Source organism: Grampus griseus, assembly GCF_964374135.1.
Source record: "Grampus griseus genome assembly, chromosome: 3".
Classification (NCBI taxonomy): Eukaryota; Metazoa; Chordata; class Mammalia; order Artiodactyla; family Delphinidae; genus Grampus; species Grampus griseus.
In genome coordinates this window covers 131,696,152-131,716,741 of record NC_139019.1, presented here as the reverse complement: position 1 = coordinate 131,716,741, position 20,590 = coordinate 131,696,152, and the positions used below count along the sequence as shown (strand labels likewise).

The following is a 20,590-nucleotide window of genomic DNA, read 5'->3' as shown; positions in this document are numbered from 1 at the left end:
TTTAGTCTTTAAAAACTGCCCCTTATATAAGTAGGTCCCATTAAAGTCAGATAAGTAAGCTAAATATGTAAGACGAACGGCAAGACTGCCATCTAGGTCTGCTAAACTCGCTCTATACATTTTTATAGCTCTCAAAAAGTCCCAACCCAAGGTCCAATTTTAGGGACACTGGACACTAATAAATCAATAAGCCCAGTCTCATTTTTCTGAATCTTCTTACTCAGGCAATGCAAAAACTCCTTCCAGATTTTCATGACAAATGGAAACAGCTCAAGGAGGAGGCTCACTAAATGGATGACACTGGCATCCCCCCTAATCCATTAGAGCAAAGAACTTTCAGAGACCCAGGGACCCCACAGAAACCACCCTCCCACCAGGCGATTGATCATAACTTCAAGATTGGGCCAAATCAGCCCTAACGGAAGAAAAGAAAATGCTACCAATTTCAGCACATCTCAGAATTATAAAGAAACAGATCCAACTATGAGCTGTTATGAGTGCTACTGTAGTAGTCTTCAAGGCATGCATCTAATATACAACTTAGCATTTGCCATTTTAAATGCCTGGGATGACAGGTGCAGCCTATCTTTTGCTCCGATAAGAGAAGATTTTTGTACTGAGGAAACAATACTCGTTCTCAATGGAAAGGGACTTGGGGGGAAGCGTCACAAACAAGTGATTTAATAAATGTAAAAGATATAAAGCGGAGCTAAATGCATATGAGGTCCTTAACATGTCAGTAAAGTCATGAATGCCTTTTTAGGTCTATCTCAACTATAAGATTATATAAATAAGGGAATGGATATCCATCCTATACAACAGGTATAATATATGCTGTATCGAGAAGTAATGAACTTCCCATGAGAAATGTCTTGCCCAGGCTGCTACATTCCTTACTTCATGGACAAAAGTAGGGCATCACGCTGCTCCAAATGGGAGGCAGAGATTCAAACCTCTACTCATGTCACTTCTGTTTTCCCCACTCCAAACAGCCATCTCCTGCAGAGCTGTCACCTTGAATTCTTTGCTTCTGCCACTACTTTAGGGTCAAGCCCCAGGCTGGAGAGACAGCAGGGTCACCCTTAACCAGTGACTGACATTCACTGTGTACCTGCTGTGTGTGTGGCCTGACGTCAGGCACTACAGAGGGGGAAAGAACGGAATCGACAACCTTGAGAAATCAGAAAGAAGGACATGCAACCTTCTGAGGGGATGAAGGGCAGAGAACAAGAGACCCTCGAGTTTATTTATAGAGGGACTTCACTCAGTGTTCTGTACACCTTCCCTCTGGTCCATGGCTTCTCAAATTTGGTATTATTAACATCTGGGCCAGGTAATTCTTTGTTGTGGGAGCTGTCTTGTGCATTGTAGGATGGTGAGCAGTATCCCTGTCCTCTAGCCATTATGTGCCAGTAGCAGGGCCCCCACCCCCTTCACTTCTAGTTGTGACAATCAAAGATATCTGTAGACATTTGTATACATTTCCACTGGGGGGCAGAATCATCCCTGTTGAGAACCGTTATCTGGTCCCAGTGCACTGTAACATCCTCATCCTAACAGCTCCAAGCTAACCCCATCCTCAGAATTTAACCACAGAGCTAGCTCCATGTGAAAAAGGGGGCCCTTTCATCTGTTCCATGATATTAAACATGAAATGATATAGACACACCTCAGAGTTTGGAGTCATGTCTTATACTTGTTACATTCCACCTGAATCCCCAACTTAACACAGAGATTGCACATAACACGTGCAACAATTGTTTTTTAGATGTTGATACCTATCTAATATTGGCTTTGTTTGGTAATCTTGGGCATCTTGTATAATGGGTTAAAAATACAGTTCTGAGAGGAGATCTTCAGCAGCCCGACAAAAGCCTCCATGGCAGAAAAAAGGAGAAGAACGCTTGCTTTCGGATGACCATCCAACATGAGTACCAGGCAAGTGTTCAGAGATCACAGTCCCTCTCTCAGAACTTTCTGCATCACCCACAGAGGTGCTTGGGGGAGGGTCATACTCACGGCAGGGTCTAACCACTGTTATTGTGAGGTGTGGGTGACTGTATCTCACCTGAGTCAAGGTCTGACCTCAGGGCAGAAGCACACACTAGCTGAGAAACTTTAGGCAAGCTGTTTTACCTCCATAGGCTTCAATCTCTTCTTAATCTCTTTCTTTTTTTTTTTTTTTCCTCTCCATCCTAAGTACCTTTAAGGATGGTTCAGACAATCAAATAAGATGCCAGCAAATATTCAGATCTAACTCAGTACTACTATGCAGAGGGTGACTATACATTCAGTTTTCTAGGATTTCATGAGCCCTTGTGCATTAGCCCACCTGTGATTTGTGGTAGCACAGACATTCCCCCAGACTCACTGATATAATTGTTCTGTCTGAGAATCACGGAAGGAAAGAAGGAAGGGAGAGCAGGACAAAGATGGAGACAGAACGAGGAAAGGAATTGTCTTAAACACCAGTCAGTTCAGCTGCTCTCCCACAGTTCTTTTTTTTTTTTTGCGGTACGTGGGCCTCTCACTGTTGTGGCCTCTCCCGTTGTGGAGCACAGGCTCCGGACGCACAGGCTCAGCGGCCATGGCTCACGGGCGCAGCCGCTCCGTGGCATGGGGGATCTTCACGGACTGGGGCACGAACCCGTGTCCCCTGCATTGGCAGGCGGACTCTCAACCACTGCGCCACCAGGGAAGCCCACACGGTTCATTTTTTATCCCTCCATTGTTCAGGTGACAGGACGAAGGTTTTATTTATTTATTTATTTTTTTAACATCTTTATTGGAGTATAATTGCTTTACAATGGTGTGTTAGTTTCTGCTTTATAACAAACTGAATCAGTTATACATATACATATGTTCCCATATCTCTTCCCTCTCACGTCTCCCTCCCTCCCACCCTCCCTATCCCACCCAACTAGGTGGTCATGGAAGCAACCTAAGTGTCCATCAACAGATGAATGGATAAAGAAGATGTGGCACATATATACAATGGAATATTACTCAGCCATAAAAAGAAACAAAACTGAGTTATTTGTAGTGAGGTGGATGGCCCTAGAGTCTGTCATACAGAGTGAAGTAAGTCAGAAAGAGAAAAACAAATACCATATGCTAACACATATATATGGAATCTAAGAAAAAAAAAAAAGGACGAAGGTTTTGAACTCGTGTTCAGTTACCAGGCTGGACCACAAGAGTAACAGTGGTCTTCTATGTTATCTTCTTCCAGCAGGAAGCACTTCTCCTGCCTTTCCTAACTTCATCCAGTGAAATCCTTCAAGGGCTAACTCAAATCTCCACTTCTCAGTGAAGGCCTTTCTTTGGAATTTCTGTGCCCCCAATGCTCTGGGCACTTTTAGGGTACATTTCTCTGGTGCATTTCTCACATCTCATCCTCCAGCATAAGTTCCCAAAGGCAGGTAGAGACCATGCCTTAAAAATCCAATGCCCTGGCACCTTCCATTGGTTCACTAGAAATCTTTGATCAGAATACGCTAAGGAGAGACATATTTTCAGAGTCCTGGGAGAAAGAGTTAGGCCAGAGGAACTTGATCATGCAAGGATGCCCTCATTAAACATAGAGTTGAAGCACTGGAGCCTGAAAACTCCCCAATAGCCAATCAGCTAGACAGATAGGAAGTCGAGAGGGAAAGTCATTTTCTTTGGCAGCTGAGACGCATTTAACAGCCAAAGGAGAAAAGCACATTACCTTTATCCATAGCTCATAGGCACCCTGCATACTAATTGCATATCAGCTCTCTGTTTGGTTAAATGCAGTCTCTTCCACAAGCCCAGGATACAACAACTTTAAATGTGCTCTGACCTCTGATCGGCTCCCACCAAGCAATTTAGCGGGAAGAAATGCACTGTGTCCAGACATCATCAGCCGTGCCTGTGCTCTTTCCAACCGGCATAATCCTGTCCTTTGTCATATGCACAGCCTGTTTCCTTCGGGCTGAGAGTGAAAAAGAGCAATGGGAACTGTCCGTGAGCACTGTAAGCCCTGTAGAGCAGGCTCATGACTTTCTTTTTGGATTAAACTACCAACCATAGACCTCATGGGTGCATTTGGTCCCAAGACTAGCAGATTTGTCCAACCTACCCCTCACCGGTTGATTGTCCTTACAGCACCCTGTAAATCACAAATCAGATCTTGTCACTCGCCAGTTTGAAGCCCTTCAGTGTCTCCCCACTACTTTTAAATCTATATCTCAGTATGATACACAGTACACACTATATTATGGTTTTATAATATATTCACACACACACACCCCTCCATAAGTATCCAGGTATTTGTGATAGTCATCTATATTTTGTATAACTTATATAATGTGTATACATATAACATATACACATATACGACATACATAACGAATACATATACCATACATACATATGAAACATATATAGAAATGTATATGTATATTTGTAGCTACATGTATGTGATATATGTTAAAAGCACAGGCTCTTTATAACAAAATAATGAATTGCACACTTTAAATAGGTGAATTGTAAGATAATGTGAATTATAGCTCAACAAAGTTGTTATTAAAAAAACAAAATATATGCTCTAGAGTCTGATTATCTGGGTTTGCGTCTCTCTTCTGCCACTTAATTTGCTACATAACCTTGGGAAACTTGCCTCTCTATTTGTCAGTCTGTTCGTATGTAAAGTGAGAATAATAAAACGTATCTCAGAGGGCTATCGTGAGAATTGAGCTAACACGTAAAGAGATTTGAACAGTAGTCGGTACAGAGTAAGCATTTAATAAACTGTTAATTTATTAACATTTATAGCCTGTCTCTTTTCATGTCTGGGCACTCTGCTCCTTGACCTCTACCCTCTGGCTGTGTTGAACTTTTACACTTTTCCAGAAAGGTCATGCCTCCCCAGGATTTTGTAGATGCCACCCCAGTCTCAGCCCCTCCAAGTCCCTTTTCCTTGATTAACTCCTATTTATCTTGCCAGTCTCAACTTAATCATCATTTCCTTAAGGAAGATTTTCCTTACTTGCAAAATTAGGTTAAAATCTCCTAATTTTATGTTCCTATACATCTTGTACTTCTCCCATAAGACACATTCTTCTCTCGTAAATGTTTAAAACATCTGTCTTTCTTGCTCGGCTGCTCATTCCAGAAAGACAGGGGCCCTGGGGGTCCCTCTGGTCTGCGCAGCAGTTGGCCAGAAGAACCACTCAACTAATATTGGCTGAATGCGATTGAATTTCTTTCTGTAATTTTGTCATTTTTGTAGTGAGAACTGCTTACACTATGGCTTGGATAATGCCAAGAACCTTCCTGCTGAAGTCACTTCCTTTCTTCTTTGACCCGTGAAAGTTCCTGCATCATAAATAACTTCTAAGTGTCCAACTCTACTTAACTTTTCTCTTTGGCTTACAGAATAAAGATCCTATCAAATATTTCCATGAACATTGCAGCCACATCCCGTCCAGGACACTGCCAAAAGGAGAAAATCCCTGGGAGGCTCTCACAGAAACCTGAGAAGTTGTCTTAACTCAGGCTTTTGGAGAAGAAAGCAATTCCTGTTTACTCTATGCTGATAATGGCAAGCCCTTCCCCAAAGCTAAATCCAAATGTGCTTATTTGCTGGAAAAAAACCAGTGGCGGCTCATCCCACTTCCTCTGTCCCGTAGAGCTGGGCTCATGCTTCCCGTGACCCTGCTGTCTGGGGGCTGTGCTCACTCCCCCATGTCTGCGAAGTCTACCTCCATCCCCACCCATCACACTTCCCCTCGACTTCTCCTCTGGGGAGTTCTGCAGGTCACCTCCACGAGCGTGGTCTCCTACCCCCGTCTCCAGCACAAACTGCAGCCAAGGGTTATCTTACATTTTTTTTGTTTAACTTTTTAAAAACCATTTTTGCTGCTATTGCATGTTTCACTGGGTATGTGCTTTAATACCCCTAACTAGACTATAACCGACTTGGGATCAAGGAACTTTTGTGCTGTGTCCTTCCACCCCTGCACTGAACTTCGATTGGTCATAGCTGCACAAATGCTGTTCAATAGGAATTTATAGGAGGAACAGGCATCAATACACTGGGCACTTACGCTGTGCTTAGCACCATGCCAAGGACTTGACGTATATCGTGTAGGTACTCTTATCACGCTCATTATGCAGATGAGCAACTTGAGGCTTTCCAAGACTTAGGCACTTGCCTAAGGTTGTACCGCTAGAGCCACAAGTGGAATCCAGTTGGTCTGCCTCCAAAGCCCCTACCCAGGTAACCATTATGCTGTCCGATACTACTGTCCCTCAAAGAAGAAACTTAGGCATTTGCTTCTATCTTGTGTCCTGAAGGGTTCTGGATATTTTCTCCTCTGTCTCTCCTTATTTCTTTTGTTTATATTCACCCTCGCCACCTTTCCCCACTACTCCTTGGGAAGACAGGGTGCCGAAGCAGTTGAGATTCAAAGACTGGTAAAGCTTAGAGCAAGGTGGGAGGAAAAGCACAATACAAGTATGTTTTGCGCTCTTTCCTCCCACTCAAATGAGCAGAATTAAACTCAAGTCCCTTCCTTAGAGGAGAATAAAGTTAATTTCCTTCCTTATTCTGCATACTGAGAGTTTCTTATTCACACTGTCATCTCATTAAATTCCTAGTGTCACCGTGGAATACCAACATTCTACTTGGCCTCTGCTGGGATGAAAGAAAAAAAATCCAACTCAGGTGACTTCTGGTTGCATAAGAATATTCTACAACAGTGAATATGATTAATGAGAAAGGAGACAATAGAGCCAAACTCTCGGGCAAGCCTCTTGCCACTGAAGATGGCCTGGTAGAAGTTAGTTTATCTCCTTGTCTGAAAATACTCTGTCTTTGGCATTAACTGGGAAGAAGACAACTCTGAGGATAAAACCAAGCCAACAGATGCCTGAAAGCATATTAGCTGTGGCTTGATAGAGAAATTAAAGTCGTCTCGGTTCCACAGACAAAAAACCAAACATGGCCCTCCCTTAGTAGGTGCTGGAATTGGTTCTCCTGCAAGCAGCCAAGTAGTGAACCTCACCAACTCTTCAATCAAACTAGAAAGCTGACAAATGTCCCCAACTGCCTTTTTACCTCCTCTCCCCATCCCCACATGCACATGAGGAAGACAATGGCTCAGCAACGGGGGAGGTTGGCTAAGGCAACACTGCTGGGACAGCGGGAGATGTTGACACAGAATGATTAATCCATCACGCTGATATGAAATCACATCTCCCTCCTGCCCAAGGGAAAAGCGCATGGGGCCCGGCAAATGCATCCTCCTTCCGCATCAGGGATCAACCCCTAAGCGTGGCGGGAAAAGCTGACCCAAGGCAGCTTAAGATGCCCGTGCATGTGGGTGGGTGAACACGTGAAACCAGGTGGCGGAATCACCCAGGCTTTGGGACTGGCTCTTTTTTATTTTTTGGAGAATGACGAGAGTTGTACTTCCAGCAGCCTTTCCGATGAAACCCCATTATTATATCTCTATTGTAAAATTGTGCTTTTTCTCATTTAGTATCTCTGGTTTATTAAGGTTGGAACTGTTCATCTGAGACTCTTTTATATGTGGCTTTCTCGCTACATTATTTATGAGAAACGTATCTTTATGATCTAATACAGTATTCCTGTATGCCTATAAATAATAAACCAACTTTGGGATGAGATGCCAGAAGACCTGTAGGACCGGCAGTTCTCTGTAAATAGTTGAATCCCCAGCAGATGATCTCTGCTAAGGATAACAGAGAGAAGGAGGGCCCTGGCAAGTTTCGGGGTTCCTCTGATTTGTTACCCAAATGTTACTGTTAGGTTGGTAGGCCCTTCTCTCCCAAGGAGCAATGTCTGAACTATTCAGTTTTTACCATCACAGAAGAGGAAGTATGTTCCACTTTTTACTATAATCCTGTAGCCTCTCTCATGCTTCCTTCTACTCACTGATGAGGTACTTCAGAAAGGAGGAGAAAGAAGAGAAAAAGATGGAGGCAAAGAAACAGGAAAAGGGGAAAGTTTGTTTATTTAGCACCCACATACATGGACTAAATGATCTGAGTAGCGTAGCCAACTTCAGGTAGCTGGTAGGTACGGCAGAACCCAGTTATGCCACATTCGAAAGCTTCTGAGTTCCTTCTCGTGGAGAAAGGCAGAGCGGATTAGAACAAGTGTAAGAACACAGGATGAGGCCCTCAAATTCTAAGGATGCCTCCAGCAAGGCAGCCATGGCCCCAGTAAGCCAGCCCTGAGCCTCCATCAGAGAAAGAAATGGCCTGGACCTGGGAGCTGTTTCAGTGATGCTCTATTTGAAGAGCTTCTCTAAGTTCTTGCTCCTGGATGCCCTATTAGGCCATCACCTCTCTGGTGTTCACCTGTTCAATCTGTGTCAATGGTTCTCTGACCCTTCCGCTCAGCTGCTCAGTGGGGCATCTCTTGTGGGCCTTTTCTTGGGCTGGCATTTCCCACCAAACACTTGGCCTCCCCCTTAGAGAGGTGCTCAAGTAGCAAGATCCAGTGCCTCCACAACTGAACTATTCATCTTCAATCCTAAACCTGCTGCTGCTCCTATACATTTCTGTTAACCGTGCCACAGCTGTCTGACTGACAAGGTGCACAAGACCAGAAGCATCCCAGCTTCCCTCCCTCTTGACTTTCCACGTCCAATTAGTTGCCAAGATTCATCAGTTCTCCTTCAAGATGATCGTTCCCATTTGTTCTCTCTCTCTCTCTTCCTAGTTTAGGACTTCATGAATCCTCAACAAAGATATGATAATAATCTCTTAACTTAGATGCAAGGTCTCACTCCCTCTGTTTCTCTGTACTATCCAGATTGGTTATCACACATTCCAAGGTTCAAAAATTTCAATCCTTTCATGCAACAAATATTAGTGAGCACTTACTAGGCACCAGGCACCATTCTAGACTCTGAAAAACAAAAGTTCCTGTTGTCATGAAGTTTACATTTTAATGAGGTGGACAGGATGAAAATAAACACATATATACACAACATGCTATGTCATGTTGTGGTAATTGCTCTGAAGAGGAATAAAGCAGGTAAAAGTACAGCCCAGGAATCAACAAACACTTCCTGTAAAGTGCCAAATAATAAATATTTTAGGCTTCGTGGGCCACACGATCTGTCTCAACTACTAAACTCTGCTGTTGTAGTGTGAAAGCAACCACAGACAATACACGTGAGCCTGGCTGTGTTCCAGTCCAACATTATTTACAAAACCAAGCAGTGGTAGTGGTGTGATTTGGCCCACAGGCCATACTCTGCCAACGCCTGGTATAGACTTGATAGCAGGAACATGCTATTTTTTAAAGGGAATCTAAGAATACCTCTTTGATGAAGTGATATTCAAGCCATAAAGAAAGAGATCCTTTATGCATAGACTGTGAAAGAGGATTCCATGCAGAGGGAAGCGTAAGTACTAACGATGGGTGGTGAAAACATGCTTGGGGATGAAGCAAGGAAGCCAGGGTATCTGGGGCTAAGCAAGCAAGGGGGACAGAGCTCACAGAGTATCTTCCATGGACACCCTTCGTAATGCCTGGGTTCCACTGTTGAATGTACAACAGTCATGAGTTTTCATGATGGTGCCTTTGATTATTATAATAAAAATATCATGAATATCTGCTATTTTTCTTTGCCCAGCACCCAGTCCCCCTCCCAGTAACACCACCGCAGTTTTCCTTTTGAGAACTGACCCCTTCTTTATCTCACTCCCAGGCATTTCCCACCGTAGCTCCAGCAGTGGAATATGAACCAGGCCATGCTAACCAGCAGATTCCATCATCCGGGTCATGATGACTCATTCAAGGATGGGCATATGGCCCAAGTCAGTCCAGTCAGAGTAAAAACAAGGACTTTGTTGGATTTATATTCGGAAGGTAAGCCCTCCTCCTGTTCACCAGCAGAGGTGATGACCAAATACAAGACTGGAAAACAGAGCTAAGAGATGGTAAGAGAAAGACAGAGACTGAATTTTGGTCACGTTATTCGAGCCACTGAATCTAGCCTGAAGCTGGCTACCACTGAACTTTTCTACCACACAAGGCAATAAATCTCCCCGCCTCTGGCTTTGAGTTGGATTCACAGAAATCACAACCAAATGAGTCCTGACAGATAAACAAGTGCTATTCCATTTGCCAAGAAAGCACTCTCATGTGTTTTTTTCCCCCAATCCATACTCAAGACCTAGTTCAAATACTCCCTTCATTTACAAAGCTTTCAAAATTCTCTCTGGGATACCACCCTACTACATCTAGAATCTGTAATTCTGGAGTCCCTTTGCTTCTATCCTTCTAAGAAGCTTGTTTTCTGCTTGGGCTCTCACATATTGGCATGTGTGTTTCATCTCCCTGATAAGATACCTCCCTGAAAGAGTAGGAACATTAACCACTTCATCTCTATATCTCCATGACTCCAATAACAGTAAAGATATCTTATATATAAATGTACATGTGCATTTGTGTGTGTGTGTGTGTTTGTGTATACACACACACACACACACACACACATATATTTAATGAATAAACACTACTAAGAACACCCTACTCTTTTCATCATAATTATCAATTACCAGGCTGCAGTACAGGGTTTCATCAAAAACTAATTCAAAAGGCTAAATGCATCAGACCACATTTAAATTTCTATAAATCTTATGTTAATTTAAATGGCTTTAGATTTAATTTAAAATGTTTTTCAATTGATAGTAATGTAACTTGGATAATTAACATCAAGTGGCATCTAGAGGACATATTTTAAAAAACTAATCTAGAGTATAAAGAGACCTAATTAACAATCAGAATAACATTTTATAATTATGCTTTGTTTATAGGGGCTATAATGTCCAATTCATTGTTCAATGAAACTGGTCACTAATGAAGATCAAAATTATGTTTTCCCTGGCGTCTCCATGAAGATGCCTCTTAGATGCACTGGCTTTTATGTTGCCTACGTTTGCTGCTTTTTAAAGGCCACTGCTGACTGGTACTTAATACCTTTGTTCTGTAATTAAAGTTAAACTATACCATGCCTCATCCTGCATGCTAATTTTACACCTTTTTGGTTATTAAATGAACGGGCTTGGCTATAAACTTAAATTCTCTTGTGTAAGACCTAAATAGATACCTTTGTAATATGGAAAACCTAAGGTTGACAAAGACATTGATGCCCATGGGAAGAAAGACAGGGCCTGGTACCTGAATGAAAGCAAGGCCCTGAAGCCTAGGGGCATGGAGGCCCCGTGTGGAGAGTTAGGGAAGTAGGTGCTGGAGAGGTGGGGAGTGTGACAGGGCGATTGGTAAGTTCAGCTGCAAGTGATGACGTGAAAGTGATGGAGAGACATCCATGCAGAAAAGTCCAGGTTTTTGGAAATGTGGAACTACAAATGAGAAGACCGTTCAAGGCAAATACAGATTTGAGGGTCACCTGAAAAGGGCAACTATTGAAACTGTAAGTAAGTATGGGATTTTCCATAGAAACGTGAAAAAAGAAAACTAAGGACTGACCCAGGGGCAAGTCCATATGTGGTGCCGGGAGTGAATCCACGTCCCTGAGTAAGTGAAAGAAGAGGTAGCGAAGGAAGTGGAGGAACAGTTACAGATGTGGGAAAACTGTGGGAAGAGCGGCGTCTCTAGAAGCCAGAAACGAGGGGAATAAGTGGACAACTGTGGTCCAGTTCTCTTTGCCGCTCAGTATGACGCAACGTGCTATGGAGTTCAGGGAAGTTGAAGCTCACTGTGACAGAGGTCATCAGGCACAGTGGGTAAGACCGCCTGGATTCAGATCCTGACTCTGCCAGTGTCCCTCTGCGGAACTGAGGACAAAGTTCACAGCACTCTGTGCCCCAGTTTGCCCCTCTATAAATCAAGGTGATGAGCCAGGTTCCTCTAAGATTGTGCTGTGGATCCAATGCATTTACTCATGGCAAGTGACCGGCATCCTGCACAGAATAAACCCTCAGTGTGTGTTTGCTCTATTTATATTGTAGCTTTTCTGGAGCAAAGTGGAACAAGCTCAACCTGAACTCAAATGAGAGCTACCAGCAAAGTGGTGGCAAAATGATTGAGCTGTGACTGTCTTAGGTCAGTGTTCTTTAGCCTAGCGGTCCCCAACCTTTTTGGCACCAGGAACCGGTTTCATGGAAGACGGACTGGGGAGGGGGGCGATAGTTCAGGGGGTAATGCGAGCGATGGGGCGCGGCAGATGAAGCTTGGCTCACTTGCCCGCCGCTCACTTCCTGCTCTACAGCCTGGTTCCTAATAGGCTGCGGACTGCTAGAGGTCCGCAGCCCGGGGGTTGGAGACCCCTGCTTTAGCCTACATCAGAATCACCTACAGCTTACTGGCCCTACTCCTGAGTTTCTGATCAATAGGTCTAGGGTGGAGCTTGAGAATTTGCATGTCGAACAAGTAGACCATAGCTGATGCTCCTAATTTAAGGACCATGCTCTGAGAACCACTGTCTTTGAGTGGAAGGAAAGACCCTACAATTTTGGGAATTCAACCCAGGCCTTCAATCCCTATCTTCAAAAGGTATTTTCTCTTCTGACCCTAGCTGTGTTCAGGAAATCTACCAGTCCAAACTTAACTGATATCTGAACACTCCTACAAGTCCTAAGCCAATCTCTGAGTACCTTCTTCTATGAACATACGAGGGCTAGGTACAATTTTAGAACTTGATGGGTTCCCTGAAGTCCAAGTGGAACAGCGAAAACCATCACTGACACAACAGTCAGCACGTAGAGTGCTGACCTTGTACCAATCACTGTGCTGATAATCGGTACATATACTGTACCATCTACTTCTCCGAACTCCTGAGAGAGTCAGGCATTATTACACCATGTCACAGAGTAGAAGGAAGCCTAGAAAGGGAAAGTGACATATCCCAAGGCACTGGCTGACAAATGACAGAAACCGAGATTAAACCTGTTCTCTCGACCACTCAACTACACAGCTCTTGCCTGCTCTTTTTACCCCAGGAAACATGTGCATTATGAAACATCAGCAACTGCTGTCTGCCTACATGATTCCTCCGTATCTTTTCCAGGATAAAAGTTTCCAGATAATTGAACTGTTTTTATGAGGTATGGCTACTAGTCCTTTAGCCAGACTATTCAATGTCCTTGGAGTGTGCCCAAGGTAGTCATTATCCTGAAAACTGAATAGGTGGGTGTGGTTATCCAGAGAGGAGTATAAACAATTGTTCTGATCCCATGGGTTAAGCAACTGTTTCCAAGAGACATTATCTCCTTAGGGTTATTATTATCTTCTACTGCATGTTCTTACTCAGCTATCAACTAACATTACTGATTTATTTACAGATGTTTCTTCCTGTTTTCATTCATTCTTACTTCCATTCTTTATTGTATTCCTCTCTCTTTGTTTTATACGTGTAGAAACTAAAGCTTAAAGAGAAAAATAGACTTGGATAGGGTCACTCAGATTGTAAATGCTTGAGCAAAGATTCAAACCCAGCTATGTTAGATTCCACCACGAAATATGCAACCAGATTCCAACCTCCCAAGAGTTTGAGCAGTCTGATGACTCAAAAAGACAAACTTCTCATTAAGCTGAAAATGAAATTGCCTAAACTTCTCCTTCGACACCATATGGCTGAATCCCAGATGACAGGAAGCTCATTTCTGCAACACACTAGGCTCATTTCACTGAGTAGGTTGATGTGAGATTTGTGGGGTGGTCATTTCCTCTTCTTTTCAGCATCGGTAGCAGCAGTGGTATTTATTATGATGCTTCCTTTCTACATTTTTACACAAAAAAGCAAATGCTTCTGATGATGGATAGAGACAGATTTTATCCTAAATCATTCTGTAAGTGAAATGTCACAAGCACAAGAAACAACAGCAGCAAAATTATCCACCTGCCTTCAAGTGACCAAACGCTACAATCGTCTTCCAATCCTTAGTTTTTGTCACGATAGGGGAGGGGGGGAAGTTCTTAACTGATACCATCATAGAGTTTTGTACACTGGGATGAAACCACAGTGTTTGGACATGTAAAATATCTGTATCTTTGCAAAGTCAGATTGTAAAGCAGTGAGGTGACTCACGAAGCCCCAAAGACTGATGGGAAGTGCCAAACACCATTTGTACAAAATGATCTCGGCATGAGGTACCATCACTTTTTCCCCTGGGCAGTTATTTTAGAACTGGTAGAGCAAAAGACTCTTGACTAAGAGGATAGCTTAACGTTTCTGCATTTTTTTCCCCCCAAAACTTAGAACTAACATAGAAAGTGCCATTTCTACGAATAATAGAGAAAAACATTCATTGTGAGAGTTGGCAAAGGTCTTAGAACTACATTTATGTGTAGCCATGTGCATGAAGGGTGGAGCCCATAGGCAAGGATTTGAACATCAGTCCCACCACTTACTGGTACTTGATCTTGGCAAGTTTCTTCACCTTTTCAAGCCTTAGTGTACTCATCTAAAAATGGGACCAATTTGAGGAGGCAGCAAAGTATAGTGCTTTAATGTGAAGCAGTCTGTATTCAAATAGCTGGCTGGGAATCCTGGCTCTCACCCTTTACTATGGCTCACCTCTCCCCATAGCTCAGTTCCGTCATCTGTAAAATGGGGATGATAAAAACAGTGCCTGCCTCACAAGGTGTTGGTGAGGTCTAAATGCAATAATGCACCTAAAGCATCCTACTTGGATCATGGCAAGTGGTCAGTAGACTTTACCTTTTTTTCTTTTAAAGACTATCTACTTAAGGGGTTTTAAAAATAAGTTCTAAGAGGTCTCCCAAGGACAGAGTGGGGGGGCGGGGAGAAAGAAGCTATACAGCTTAACCTTTATGCCTTAAAATCCCCATCCACAACCCAGAGCAGTGCTGTTCTTTTTTTTTTTTTTCTTTTTCGGTACGCAGGCCTCTCACTGGTATGGCCTCTCCCGTTGCGGAGCACAGGCTCCGGATGCGCAGGCTCAGCGGCCATGGCTCACGGGCCCAGCTGCTCCATGGCATGTGGGATCTTCCTGGACCGGGGCACGAACCCGTGTCCCCTGCATCGGCAGGCGGACTCTCAACCGCTGCGCCACCAGGGAAGCCCAGTGCTGTTCTTTTATACATTTTATTGATTGGGGTTTGGTATGAAATTTTATTTGTAAAAGTTTCTGTTGCTAAGTTTTAAAAAATTGTTTGAAACTTCTGCTCTAGACCGCTCTCATTTTACAGATAGGAAAAAGCAAGGCCCTGAAAGACAAAGGAATTGTTCCATCCCAGTGAGCACCTGACCAGTGATTAGACCGCCCCTGGCTCGCTGCCTCTGCACCCGGCCCTCCCATGCCATTGAGCTCTGTCAGGATGGCCACTGCCATCTTCTGACTGTGCTGAGCCTGATGCCGGTCAGAACGATGCTGACGTTTTGACACTGACAGAGGAAAGCATAATGGGGCCAGTAAGAGTGATAGGGGAGTCAGCGGTAAATACAGGTGGGATAGTAGAGGGTGAGTGTGTGTGCGGGGTGTGTGCGTGTGCGTGCATGTTCACGTGTGTTATTATGTTAGGCACTCAAGATCCACTAAGTATGAGAGGCTGGTGGAACAGCTAGATGAAAAGCAAGACCTAGAACTCAGGGAAGATGCCAGGCCTGGGGATGGAAACTTAGGAGTCATCTAGCAAGAAAGTTAGATATGAATGTGTATTATATCAGATAGAGAGACAGACAGACAGGCCAGACAAGCTGATGGACTGAGGGTGGAGGTGATGAACAGAAGGAAGACAGCACTAATAGAGAAGAAAGAAGATGCAGGGTGCAACTAATAATGTACACAGCAAATAATAAGTTCAAGTACAAATAACATAATAATTTAAGTTAATAACATCTAGCACTTAGTGAACACTTCCTATTTTTAGCCAACTTACGAACCACTTTCCATAGATTATTTCATTCAATCCTTCCAGTCTCAGAAGGTAGATACTTCTATTACCCCCATTTTATAGATGAGCAAAACACAGATGTAGAGAGGTTAGCTAACTTGCTTTAGGTCACACAGCTATTAAAGGACAGAGATAGCATTAAAAATATAGTGGGTTAATTCCAGAGTCTGAGCTTTTAACTGGTACTCATAGAGAGCAAGAGAAGGAAAAGCAGGATTAGTATTAATAGTAGCATGAGTATTAACAGCAGCAGCACTGAATGAGTACTGTTTTGTGCTCGGCACTGTGATAAGTGTGTATAACATGACCTAACACAATCTGATTGAGCCCTAGGGAGAACTAGAGGAGGTAGGTGTTCTTAGCCCAATCGAGCAGGAAAGGAAACTGGTTCAGTGATGTTGGTAATTTGTCTAAAATCACACAGCTAGTAGGTGACAGAGCCGGATGAAAAGCTAAGTTAGCTCCAGTACCAGAACTCTTAAACCACCCTGCTAGACCATTTCGGTGTCCAGCCAAATTCAATGATTCCAATAGTGGAAGCAACAGAGAAATTCCTGTTTTTACAAATAAATCCTTGGGTCCTTACAAAAGAACTTCTAATTCAGTTAAGTCATGCTTGGATCCGTGAACCTGAACTTTTCAGAAGTTCCCTACATGATTCTTAATTTACAGCCAGGTTTAGTAATCACTGTAACAACGTATACAAGTCTTGACTGCTTACTGCAGGACTGCCAACCTGTGAGGATTAGTACATTTCTTGGTATGAGCACACATCGCCACCTGAAGCTTGATGATGGCGGACGTGCCACAAAGACTCACGATTTGAGAAACTTTTAAGGTGGGGCCTGGGAGGTTCATCATCCTTGCTTTGAGAGAGTAAAATTACCTTTACAGGTAATTAGCCAAAATCACTCTTATAGACACCATTTAACTTTTCCTCGAAAATGTACACAGTAGCATTAAACCAGTTCAATGACTGAAGTTTACTTACCTAAAACTCTTAACCTCTCAGCTCCTACTACCACTTCATTGCTATCTGCAGAGAAGAGCAATTTTCCAGAAACTGTCTTTACCTCGAACTTGTTGCCATAAGCTTCTACAGCTTTTGGCCCTAGAAGGGGGAGAGAGGGAATACGTTAGTTCCGTTGCATTCCATTATAAAGAGCTTTTCGCAGAACAGATACATCTGACAAGATTGTATTGGACTTTAATGTAAATGGATTGGTTTTCAGAAGCTAGCTGTGACAATTAGCCGCATGACTCTAGCCATGTCTTGTCAATTACTTTTAATCATACGCTCTCCAGCTAGGATTTTAAAAACCATTCTGTCCTTCCTCCAAACTAATGCTTGAGTGAGATTTCCCTCAGCTAACCAGCAAATTACTTTCAAATACTTGTAGATTTTGGCTTGCATTTATGAAAGCACAAAATACTCACCACCTCTTGAAGGACCGGCATATCTTTGGCCAGCCCTACTGTTTAAAGGGCACCTTTTAAATTTAAAGGGCACCTTTAAATTCAGCTGAAATCTGCCTCACTCTTTCTACCCTTGACCCGCTGGCTGCATTTGACACCAGACAAGTATATAAGTCATTTCTTGACAGAAGAGGCTATAATATCTTGTTATTAATTGCCTTGAAAGTTACTGAATCTTTCATGATAGAATTTCATTCAATAAAAAATAAATTTTAGAGGTTTTATCATATCACAACAGATACTCTTCTTGAAGCTGAGGCTATAGTAGCGGCAAAAGGAAGACAAAGTCCCTGATCCCTTAGCACTTACCTGCTGATAGAGACAGACAGACAGACATTTAAACATGTGTTAATAAATCAACCAGAAAACTGCAGAGAGCTTTAGGTATTATGGAAAAAGTAGAAGAGGTTAGTGTTAGAATTCTTAAAACAACAACAACAACAACATAGAGCTACCTAAATACCTGAAGTTCAGAAGGCTCCAAAAAGCTAGACCACAGAAGTGCATCAGAATAACCTGGGGGTGTCATCATTCTCAATGACAATAGCTGAGATCAAAAAGGAATTTATCTTTTGGACTGGAAATTCACATAGAAAAATATTTGAGGGTAGAGTCCAGAAAGCTTATATTTTTTCCAAAACTGCCCAGGAGATTCTGATATAACTGTCCCTCAGTATCTGTGGGGGATTAGGTCCAGGATACCCCTCGGATATCGAAATCCATGGATGTTCAAGTCCCTTACATAAAACAGTGTGATACTCGCATATAACTTATGCATATTCTCCTGTATACTTTATTTATTTTTATAAATTTAATTAATTAATTTATTTATTTATTTTTGGCTGCATTGGGTCCTTGTTGATGCGCACGGGCTGTCTCTAGTTGCGGCGAGCGGGGGCTACTCTTCGCTGCGGTGTGCAGGTTTCTCATTGTGGTGGCTTCTCTTGTTGCGGAGCACGGGCTCTAGGCGCTTGGGCTTCAGTAGTTGTGACACTCAGGCTCAGTAGTTGTGGCTCGCAGGGTCTAGAGTGCAGGCTCAGTAGTTGTGGCACACGGGCTTAGCTGCTCCGCAGCATGTGGGATCTTCCTGGACCAGGGCTCGAACCCGTGTCCCCTGCATTGGCAGGTGGATTCTTAACCACTGCGCCACCAGGGAAGCCCCTCCTGTATACTTTAAATTATCTAATTACTTATGATACCTAATACAATGTATGCTGTGTAAATAGTTGCAAATACAATATAAATACTATGTAAACAGTTGCCAGCATGGGACAAATTCAAGTTTTGCTTTTTGGATCTTTCTGGAATTTTTTCCCCCATATGTTTCTACCTGTAGTTGGTTGAATACAGGAATGTGGAACTCGTGGATATGGAGGGCCGACTGTATAGCATTTTTGTTTCCTTCTAGTTATTTTTCAAGGCAGTGTCACTTATTAGTAAAAAGTAGTAGTGAAAGGGCCCTCAGTGCCTTCTAGGCAAAGATCACTAGGAACACACTTGGAGTTGAACAAGTTGGGTTTTCAACTCATTGCCGTGAGAGAGAACACACACCCATGGGGAACCATAGGGCTTCTCAATAAGAAGAAAGAACTTATTACAGGATCTGGCCTTATAATAGGTTATTCGGAGGCAGGGTTTAAGGAAGCAAGGTTTCATTCTGGATTACATGCTGTCAGGTACTGGGAGTAATTTTACGATTAGCATCTTAGTAAATCTTATCTAGAGTAGGGAAGACCAGAGCAACGCCAAACTGTAATGGATAAACAAACAGTAGTCATTCATATTATAGGGGGAGAGGGGGAAGTCTGGTGATTCCTGTGGTTTGGATAAAAGTTTCTATTTTTCATCTATGTTCAGACATGATCAGGGTGGTGTTTGCTTTTTGCTTTTTCTCCATCCTTCATGGCCATGAGTGGCCTTGTCTGGTGTTGATGTTCTGTGAAATTATTTATGTCCACACAGAACACCAACACTTGGCTGCTAGAGCCCGGCCAGCCCCTGGATGTCTGGGGCCGCTTTCCTCTTTGGCAAGGCTATCACACTAAGAATCAGAAGACAAAAATTATGTCCCAACTCTCTCATTTTCTGGTAATGTGACTTTGGGCAAATCATTTGATCTTTCTGAACCTCATTTTCTGCATCTGCAAAACTGTGCTACTACCATCGATTCTATCTATCGCATAGAAAGGTTAAAAGGACTGAATTATACTGTGTTTATAAAGAGAAATTTGTAGGCAGAAAAGAGTTGTGAAATGTAGGGGACTGATCTTGTGATTATCATCGCCATTGGGATCATAACCATCGCCATTTTTCTAATGTAATGGTCACAACACATTGAAATGAACAAATGGTGACCATCTCTGAGTGAACTTCCCTCATTCGCATCATCATGTCAATTCAGCAAAACTGATCTCTTGCCAGTACATCCACACTGGCCCTCTGACAAAAAGAAGCACACTGGAAAGGCTCTTTAATGAGTGGGGGATGGAAACAGCAGACAGAGCACACATTTCCAAATGGTGGGGGACCTGGACATTGTCTTCTTTGACTGCCTTCACACTGTACGTGAGAACAAGTGAAAGCAAAGCCAAGGGCTCCCTCAAGGTCACCCAGCGAGCTAATGGCAGATCTGCATCTGGAACTGTGCCCTAGGAATCATTCCATAGCAGAAAAGGGATGTTTATTTGTCTAGAAAGGAAAAGGATGCTGGGGCAATTAGGAGAGGAACTTTTGGAGGATGAAAGGGATTAGGAAGCTGGAGACAAGGAAGAGAGAAATCCTGAAAGAAGAGACAGGTGCAGTGAGGGCTTGGGATTACGTTGCTTAGGGAGGGCTAAGATGTAGCTGTCTTCTTGGTCACAAGAAACCTTCAGTAAAATCTGTATTACTTGGCAATGCTTTGAGGTTGTTACCTTTTCTTTTTAGGGGGGAGACTGGAGATCAGGAGGTCTAGTGCTAATGAATGAATGAACGAATGAGGGAATGAATGAATGATCTCAGGATGGCCATGGGGTGAGCACAATGTGCCCACTCTGGATCTAGTCAGATATGGCGGTATGACTTGTGGACACAAATGCTTGGACTTTGCTTTCATGGACTTGGGAAATACCATGAGACACACCCCTGAGGCATCAAGAACACTGGTCTGTGTGTAAACTAAGTTTACTCTGAACTTACGAATGGTGTGTGAGATACAGGAGCGTGTACTGAAGAGACTGCAGCCAT

The 20,590-nt window shown here is 43.1% G+C and overlaps 1 protein-coding gene across 3 annotated transcripts in view; it reads right to left on the bottom strand.

The window, feature by feature from the left end:
• SGCD (sarcoglycan delta) overlaps window positions 1-20,590 on the bottom strand; it is a 410,168-nt gene that overhangs the window by 124,096 nt on the left and 265,482 nt on the right. For all 3 annotated transcript variants that reach the window (XM_082652258.1, XM_082652259.1, XM_082652260.1), the window contains one exon: window positions 16,881-17,000. In XM_082652258.1, the coding sequence (XP_082508384.1) occupies window positions 16,881-17,000 (120 nt within the window). The remainder of the gene's footprint in view (window positions 1-16,880; window positions 17,001-20,590) is intronic.